At 46.2% G+C, this 9,534-nt stretch overlaps 1 protein-coding gene across 1 annotated transcript; it reads right to left on the bottom strand.

Moving 5' to 3' along the window:
- Positions 1 to 2,756: 2,756 nt before the first annotated feature.
- On the bottom strand, positions 2,757 to 8,038 carry NUDT13 (nudix (nucleoside diphosphate linked moiety X)-type motif 13). The gene is made up of 8 exons (XM_009577883.1): positions 7,956 to 8,038; positions 6,922 to 7,061; positions 6,165 to 6,272; positions 5,681 to 5,787; positions 4,655 to 4,780; positions 4,320 to 4,431; positions 3,520 to 3,674; positions 2,757 to 2,951 (listed from the first exon to the last, which is right to left on the bottom strand). The coding sequence occupies exons 1-8, from the start codon at positions 8,036 to 8,038 to the stop codon at positions 2,757 to 2,759; spliced, it is 1,026 nt and encodes a 341-aa protein (XP_009576178.1).
- Positions 8,039 to 9,534: the final 1,496 nt, after the last annotated feature.

Genomic DNA, 9,534 nt, shown 5'->3' with positions numbered 1-9,534 from the left:
CTTTTTTAACATCAGGAATAGAGGCCACCATTATGGCTTCATACCTAAGTCAAAAGGTATGGATTAAGGATTTTTTTAAAACAGTTTAAAATTTGAGGACCTTTAAAAGAAGTGGTGGGAAAACTGCTTTGCAGTTGTTCTTGCTCTACAAAAAACAAGTATTTAAGTAGATTGAAAAGACTTTTTTCCTAATTGATAATTAAAAGGAACACGCAGACATTTAAAACTGTGTTTTAAAAGGTGAGTCACAGACGCAAACAAATGAGAAAATAGCTTTGCTTTTCCTCTTAAATTTCTTCTTGTAGAAAACAGGCGGTAACTGATGAAATCTGAAAAAGCCTGGTATAGTTAGAGCATGAGATGGACTGTAACTCTTAGGGTTGTCCTGAAATCTGTGGATATCTATCAGCCTCAGCCTGGGCAGTGTCTGGCCCACGGGCATCGAGCAATAATGATCACATCGCCTGCGACCAGCCTGCTTTATGCTGTGTCTCAAAACCTTGGTGGTGCCCACGTCACCCCAAAGGGACACCCTACCAAGACGGGTCTGTATCAGCAATGTAGAAGGGGATGGTTCTGAAGGAGCTGGTGTCAGTCAATACTTGCTCTCTTTCAGTTAGAGCTCACTGATAGCCTGCGTGTTGATGTTAAAAACCATCATTTAATAAGCAGAGTAACCCAGTGTTTCCCAAACACAGGTGCATTTTCTCTGATGTTGAATCTGATCACGCTGTAGCTGTGCATTTTCTCTGATGTTGAATCTGATCACACTGTACCTAGTTTGACAAAGACATAACTGCAAATATGTACTGTAAAAGTACAAAAACAAACCACGCAAAGCTCAGATTATTGCAGAAGTCGCACAGCCGTTCCTCCTTTCACTCATATGTACTACTTTTTGCTGCTTTTACTTCTTAGTCCTTTTTTCTGCCACTGGGAGAACGGATCACATGTGGATAATAAAAAGTACTAAGTACATCGAGCTGGATGTTGTACACTGGAAGCAAGCTCAGGGCACATTAATAAACTACATAAGGGTGAGTCGGCATTAAGGAGAAGTAGGAAGGAGGATGAGAAGCAGGAATATCTTGCTGGCGGGTATCTAACTTTTCAGTATCTTCTACTGCAGAGAAGGGGAAGAAAGGACTGAGGCTGAAAATTAAAATGGCAGACTCCAGAGGTGAGAGAGGAAGAGAGAAATGCTGGGGAATTAAAATGGTGCGACGGGAGAGAAAGCAGGAGGAACTACTATGAAGAGAGGCAGCGAGACAAGTTTCAAAGGGAACTGGATGCAGGAGTGTTGCAGTTCAGTTCAGTGGTGTGTGGGCTCCTGTGGTGTGGCTGGCTGGGCTGGAGGGGAGGAAGCAATGCCCGTGGCTGTACCAGGGCACATTCTTACCAGGGTGACTGACAGATTGAGTTCACAAACATGGAAGACATGCTCTGACACGTGGGTTTTATTGACTGAGAGTTAGCGAGGGTGGGAAAGGAATTTGCACATGCCACCACGGCCTGAAAGAATTCCCTCCCAACCTCATACAGTAAAATTGACCTGAGGAAACAAAGCATGTCTCAACGGTGTGAGAAAGCTGCCTTTTTTACTTGCTGCTCAGGTGTCATGACTCCAGATTTGTACCATTGCTCAAAAGGTCTTTCACCTGCAATGAATCCTAACGGTGGCAGTCAATAATACATTCCTGTTCCCCCTTCAAGGGCTGTACTGATGGCTTTGCAAACTTGGCATTTGAACGCTGACCAAGCAGGCAGAAAGGACCGTCAGCCTGAATCAGCAGCAGATCAAACATCCTCCCATCTGTCTCTTTTACTAAGCTTTCCTTGCCCAGACTGTCTCTTTGGCACTCTCCCTCCAGAGAAGTGATAGCATTTCATCAGTAAAACGAGATCAGCTCTCCAGGCAAGCCACAGAGTTTTGGCACGGGGTAAGAGGCATTGTGCCTTTCAGGACTTTTCTCTGTCGGAAGTGCAGTCCTTTCTTGTAGCGCTTCCTCTCACCTTTGCATTATCTGGGTTCTTCTAATATGCTTACGTGTAGGTTTTGCTCTTCCACTCTCTACCACCAGGTAGCTCTGTTCTCTCTTCCTTGGGATGGAAGTAACACTGTTTTACTGGTGGGGAAAATGGTGCCTCTAGAGATACTTTTATTAGTTGCTCAGATATCTCAACGAAGTAGGAGCCCACTTAACATTTGCAAAAAAAATAGTATGTTTTATATGAAACTGGAAGATTGAATGGGAGGGAAAACAGAAGAAGGGGAGAGCATACAGGCAGTGGCTTTTTTTCTGTTTTTTCAATAGTTCTTCCAGATCCTTATAAATGTGAACACTGAAAGGTGCCACTGTCCCTTTATTTTTTTCTGGAAAAATTGTGCGTTTGATATCCATCCAAGGTGGATAATAATGGAGGAAAATGGGACATAGGTGCCAGGGGCTCACTGTTCTGTTGCTTGCCGGGCAACAGCAGCAGCTGGTCGCAATAAGTTTGATGCTTTGGGACTAAGAATTTTATTGTACATTTACTGCAAGTCATGGGATCTCAAAGGTGATCCATTGTACATGGAATTGTCTGAGGATGATCAGTTTAGAAATGGCTTTGTAGGTCTATGTATCTGAGTGTAAGACTGCCATCAGACTGGTGCTGTCCTCACTGTAACACAGACTTTGCCTTCACTAACTTTGGAAGCTTTTGTATCGAGCTTTCGTAGTTCTGGTAGGATCGCAGACTTGATGAAGTCATGCCTACGCCGGTTGGGAAGTTTGCTGCTTAACCCACTCAAAAATCAGCTGGTGAGCAATGGCATGTTTGGGAGGGAACCAGGGTAAAAAACTACCATCGTCTTGCTTTGAAGATCTGGGCTCTCTCTTGAGACCCTCCACGGTTTCTTCCAGGCCAAACCAACGGGCTTCCTCTAGTTCCAGGCTGTTCATACTGATCTGGAAAGAATTGAGAGAGTACCAATTCCTTACATCAGATTTAAATGTGGGCAGCGGTAGCTGGCTTCTTCTTGCACCCACAAATATCCTATGCTAGAATGCCCAGAGTGCTTTATCCATGCCTGAATTAAGTGCTGATGCGGATAGAGGAAAAGACATTACTACCCACCTTGGTTGCTTTAGGGAAGCCGCAAATTAGGTAGCCCTATTCTATCACGGCACTGGCCTGCAAAGTACCAGTGGCTGAGCACAGTAATTAACATGGCATGTTCTATGGCAAATATGATACTAGTACTAGAGAGTACCTCCTCTGCAAAGTTCAGAGGAAAAAATATAGGGGAGTTGGGCTCTGGGCTTGTATATTTACAGTGACCTGTGCAAAATCTGGCGCGTTGCAACAGAAGATACGATTGTTCTGAAATTTGTTCCTCACTTGTAGAGAAAGCCGACGGAAAACTGCATGTAGAGAGGATCTGATGCTCTCCAAGCTAAAGTCTGTGGACTGAAAGAGATTTTGCTGTGCAAGGCGGGCAGTGAAATGCCTGGGGGGGAACCTGAGTCTGCTCACCTCAGCCTGCTGTGCTCTCACCAAGGCGTGACAAGCTATCATTAAGCAGCTGCTGGGAAAGGGCCAGTGCTGAGAAGCTGAGTACCAGAGTGACTCCACCTCCAGGCCCACCTCTTCTGCCACCTCTCGCCGGACTGCCTCCTCCACGTTTTCACCTAGAAGCAACCAAAGTTAGGTAAGGACGGCCTGGCCTCGGGGCAGCAAACCGTGGCAAAGAAAATGTTAGCACACTCATTTCTGAGGTGTGTTCCAGCCCTGACCGCTCACGCAGGAGCTCTGGCTGTGCTGACCTGGAAACACTTGTCAGCAGGATGCTCGATGAAATTCATCAACAATGCTTACCTCCCTTAAAGAGAGGCATCAGAGACATTTTTGAGTTTGTCTACATACAGCTGGTGGACAGAACAATGCTGCCTCTCTTCATCATTTCCCTTTTTAAGCCATTTTCCCTCCTGTAACAAGAGGTCTGTAGTTTTTCTTCTGAGCCAGACTGCACTAGACACAAAATGGACTAAAAAAGTATCAGGGGTTCTGACTTGGGGAGTCTTATACTTGTATTTACCGTCAGGGACTAGAGCAACTGATACACACCCATAATTCCCATTCCCTTCAGATACATACAGCTAATTTGAATTCTGTCTGAATGGGAACACCAATCTATTTAGATCCAATAGGTTTTTCCCTGATATCACCTATACGTCCATCCTTCTCTGCGAACAGGCGTTTGGTTGATGTCCCCCCATTCTGCCCCCACTCCCTGCATGTCCGAGGCCGCTGCGCTGGACCGGAGACCGCCTTACCCACGTCACAGAAGCCTGACAGAGCGGTGTACATCCCCCGGGGAAACGAGGGTTGTCGTGCGAGGAGGCACCGGCTCCCGTCGGACACCAGGGTGATAACCACCGGAGACATCTAGCAAATGCATCAAAAAGCAAAGCAAGAAGTTCAGACCAAACAAGTAAGTGCAAATTGCTGCTTTTCCTAGCCAGTTGAGGGTCACCAGATGAAATAAAGAAAAAGCACCCAGCTACATGCAAAGCACTCCTGCTGCCTTTTACAGGTTCCCCTCCCTGCGACCCAGCAGCATTGGCTTCTCGCCACAGAGACAGCTTACCTTTGCTGTTCAGGTGCTCACCTGTGGATAGTAAGTTATTCCGCTGGCGTGGCAGACACGCTTGCTGCCAGCTACGTTTTTCTGAGTGGGCTGCCCAGTTTTGCCACAGTACTGGTGGGAATCGTGCCACCGGAGGAGGGACTGGGCCTGCGAACACCAAGAGAGAAACACAGATCTTATTTATACCTGGGGCAAAGAGATGATTCAGAGCAGGCTCCCTGAATGATGCTTTGCTGTTTTCTCCCCAGCATGCAGTCATGTCGATAAACTCTGATTATGTTTGGAAGCCTCAGAAAGGCAAATTAAGTATGGGCACTGCTTTGAAAAATGGCATATTCTGCAATCGATGTTTCATGTTTCTTACTTTAGCATCCAAATTTGAGCATGTTCAGAGGAGGTGGGGAAGAGTTGTTCTTTATTGGGATATAATGGGAGTAGTAATGGGAAATGGACTATTCTAAGGAGTCTCCAACCCTGATACCTTCTTGAAAAATAGCCCAAGCACCACAGGAAAAGAAACACGAGCTATTTCTACTTATGCGTCAGGACAGATGATTTTCACACACAGGTCTTTTCTTAGGACTTCCAAACATGGCATCTGCACAGTAACAGCTTATAAGTAAGTAGTTTTAAAAGAGCAGCTCTGAGAGAAGGTCTGTAAGTTTGTTCATGAGATTCAGTTTGCCTAGAAGATTACAGAAAACTAGTGCCTGAGAGTTGTGAAGCTGAGGACAAACTGGGATTGCTGTGACTACTGATAAGATCAGTATGTTTCACACTGGACATACAACAGGTTGATGCTAAATGGCTCATTACTGTGGTCATTTGTAAGCCACTTGTCTGTTTCTCTTTCCATTGCAGCTTGCTTTTGGGATCGCAAATTTGGGAAAACTGCTGTGATTTATAGTGTGTTTGTACCTAGGTCACTGAAAGTGTACGGTAGGTACTTCCGCAATACGTGTTAAATCATAAAACAATATGGGAGACAAGGAGAAGGGTTGATGTTAGAAATCGCAACCTCTTATAGTAAAAAATTCTGTACAATACCGAAGCCAGCAAAGGAGAATCTTTCCCATCCACTACGAAGAGTGCCTTTCGTAAGTCAGTAAACGATCCCTTGAGTTCAGACTCAATGGCTGATTTCTCCAAGGCTCCTGTTTAAAAAAAACAACAACAACAAAAAATCTTTGATCTCATAAATCGCAGTTATTATCCCAACTTTACGCCCTTCATTGTTCCGGTATACAATTTCTGGAAGTTCCCGTGGAAGTGACATCACATCAGCGGTAATATTCCCAATTGTTAAGTGACCTGCCAACAGCGCACCTTTACTAACACGCGCACAGGAACGGCAGTGCAGTTCTGCGGCTCTGACCCGCCATGCTCACAACAGCTCCTACAGAGACTCAACCGAGTCCTTTTTGGCAGTAAATCTTCACCCAGAAAGGACTAGGGATGCTGCCTAGGCAGCATCTTCATCTCAGCGCATCAAACGTCATGCTGACACAGATGGAAGAGGAGTCATCCCAACCTAAATCCAGGGCAAAGTGTGGTACGTGCTCGTCTGAACAGCCGATCAGCACCGACTTCTCTATCCGCTGTTCAGTCTCTTTGAATTTCTCCAGGATCCTTTTCATCTCTAAACAACAGGGGAAAGGGGAAGAAAAAGCTGTGATGAAAGCAAATTCATCCAACCATCATGCTGTCTCTGGATTTTCAAGGCACACGCAATCTTGGCTCAAGGCAGGGTGCTCATGTGAAAGAGGGGACCAGACAAGTGGTCCCACCTGGATGGAGACCGAAAGTCTGGCTTTCCTCCTGGCTCTTGGAAGTTTTGACCATGTCAAGCTAAAGATGCAAATGGTGTAATGCTTGGGGAGCAGCTGTCCATTCTGTTTCTGTCCTACGCCAGCCAATACCTTTCTCTCAAAGAAAACTTTTCCTGTGTTATGCCAAATAATCTTTGTCAGTTAGATCTTGCTTGTTTTCCTGCCAGGCCTTTCTCTTCAGAAGGCGTGGTCCCAAACGTTTAAAACGGAGCATCCCAAAACAGATCAGGTATTGTTGATACTGTATGTGTGTGAAGAGCACGAGCTTGTGTCCTCATGCCAAGGTTTTCATTCTAAATAGTCTTTGGTCGCTAACAAATAGCGTGCTGCATAGACCAGGATGTTCCTGCACAGCGTGATAGATTTTCAACCCCCATGGAAGGGGTGGTTATTGCAAATGCCTCTGTATCATTTCAGCTGTGTGATCCAGGAGGTGTTTCTTTCTGGACACCTGCTTACCTGCTGCACTGAGCTGTGGTACCAAATATTTCTTCCCAACTTTCTGCAGGAAGGGGGAGAGATTGTGAAAGAGGTAGAAAGTTCCTGAGGTCTGGGCTTGTCTACAAAGGCTATCGTCTTCCTTTAGCTCGTTTAAGTATCTGCAGTGAGAAAAGAATTGGGAAGATGAATTCAAGATCATGTTGAGATTACCTGTGTTACGCTTATTTGGATACATTTATTTTGCACAGAGCAGGGGGGTTGAACGGACAGTACAGATTTTATGTATTCCACATGCTTCTAGAGTTTTTGACAGCTGAGTTCACCCTTTGGTGAGCTGTAGCCTCTAGCGAAGGTGCCGTGTGGCAAAAAATTCTGCAATTCTTACTACCACACAAGTAGCCTCAGGTCTTGGACATCTGAGAAGATCAGTAACCCAGTCTCTTAATCCAAGAGGTCTGCTTTATAGACATGATCATTTGTTTGCAGGAAACCTTGATCTTCCCTTTTATCTCCCCAATCTGGATGGCTCCAAGTCCCGTTTGGCAAGGCTATTGAGCGCTTCAGATGTTGAATATGCTTCCCATCAGGCTACGTGCATTGCTGCAGGGTGCGTTCTACCTGTCACACTGATGTGAGGGGTAAAGACCAAGCTGAAGTCTTAGGGCCCAGCTGGCCGGGGCCTGAGTTAGGAAAAGCAGTCATTGGAAAAAGGGTGTGCTTCTTTCACACTGTTTGAAGTAGTATTTAAAACGAGGTGAGCAGCATCACTTCAAGTCTGCTTTGTATTTCAAGAGATCTTTAGCTAGGACAGCAAGCGTAGGCATTCATTAACAGAGCTTCAGCCTGAGGGAACTCGTTCTTATCAGTGGTGACGGGAGCGGAGAGATTTCGACTGTTACCATTTACAGAGCTCACATAGCATTACTATATTATTGCTGAACTGGTAAAAGATTAACCGCTGGGTTAGATTTAGGTAGGGCAGCTTGTGGTAGCGGACATGAGTGCCAAACTCTGGTCTTCTCGCTGTACACAAGAATCAGATGAGAACTTACCTCATTTTTCTAACATAGGTAGAGTGTAACCTGCAGGAGAGAGAGGAAGCTCTTCTACACACTGCTTGATAAATTGCAGCCATAACCAACACCTACAGGTAGCTGTCTCTACCTAAAAAGAGAAGCATAGAATATAATGCAGCAGCCCTACAAAGTTAAGTTTGATTTAAAAGGTGCAATAACCCACTGCTACCAGAAATCTCCCTCTCAGAGTCTGCAGAACGCTGGCATCTGCTTTCTAAAATTATCACTTTGGTCTTAGTCTCTATTCACACATCAAACCCAATTTCAGGCAATTTTTAAGACCATTTAAAGATACCTCAGGTTGTTTCCATCTGTGAGTGTGCACAGAAGGTCTTACAGAAATTGCTATAAGACTAGGTTCAATGTTCCTGTCCTAAACTCCTGTATCCCTGGGGAAAAGAGCAGTGAAGGTGGCCACTCTCTTGTTTGTTTCCTACACAGTTGTAATGGCCTCGATCCAACCGAACGTCCTATTGCAGCACACAGTAGATCTGTGGGAAAGGCACTGATGCCAGAAGAGAATGAAAGACAAAATATCAGCTGCGGAAGAGAATTCCCCGCGTTAGACGAGAGACAGCAGTTGCAGCTGAATTGGATCATCTCCAGCTATGAATGGTTTTTGTGCCAAAGGATCCTACCACGTTTTCAGCTCAGGCAGTCACAGACTGCAGTTTGAACTCAGCCTCAGGATGTCAGAAAACAACCCGAAACGCTACCATCTCTTAGCACGCATCTGAAACAAAAATGAACTATGATTCATAATCCTTAACGATTATTTTCAATATTTCACTTTTCAAGCATAGAACTCGAAGCCCTTTAAGGAGGAAGTTACGTTTGCTTCGATTTATGGACACGCAAGCAGTGCCAAAGAAGAGGCTCCTATCTGTACGTGGAGGCAGCTTCTGTAGCCAGCGGCATGGAGGCTTTGCCTTGCAGCTTCTGACATCTCTGCCCCGGATCCCTCTTTCCCACTGTCTCAGCTGAGGGTGGTCTCCACCGGGATGTTCCCGGGGGAGCCGGGGGAGCCAAGCCTGCTGCGGAAGCCGCTGGGGAGAGCATCGGCATCCCCGCTCGGCGCTTCAGCCGCGGCGGTGGGAACTCAGCACGCTGCCGACAGGCTCGGGCAGACGCGCGCGAGGACGGCGACTGTCGCAGAGACCGCGTCTGCAACAATTTTGCGGTGCGACAATTATGTGTCCGTCACTTCTCCGCCCCCACGTCTCGTATAGCCTGGCGTGTGAAAATCTCCAGCACAGCAGCCAGCGCTGAGTCAAGGAGTTTACAAACAGCTCTGCACTTTGCTCTGGAATGAGCAGCGGGATGTGACCGGCTGGGGACAAGAGGAATAGCTTGTACCTGGAAGGACGAAATGCAATGCATGCAGGCGTTTAACCCCTTCTTTCCTAGGAACCACAATGCCAGGTTTGGGTTAGGATCACTGAAAACTCACAGTGAAAACGTGATCATGGGAGGCCAGCCCAAACTCCCCTGTCTCGCCTGCAAATCTCACCCACGCTGTACAGCCGGCGGGAGGTGGATCTGGGCCTGTCATTCC

Source organism: Fulmarus glacialis, unplaced genomic scaffold (genome assembly GCF_000690835.1).
Source record: "Fulmarus glacialis isolate BGI_N327 unplaced genomic scaffold, ASM69083v1 scaffold14675, whole genome shotgun sequence".
NCBI classification, from domain to species: Eukaryota; Metazoa; Chordata; class Aves; order Procellariiformes; family Procellariidae; genus Fulmarus; species Fulmarus glacialis.
Note: the sequence above shows the minus strand (reverse complement) of the source record. Positions and strands in the feature narration are given on the sequence as shown.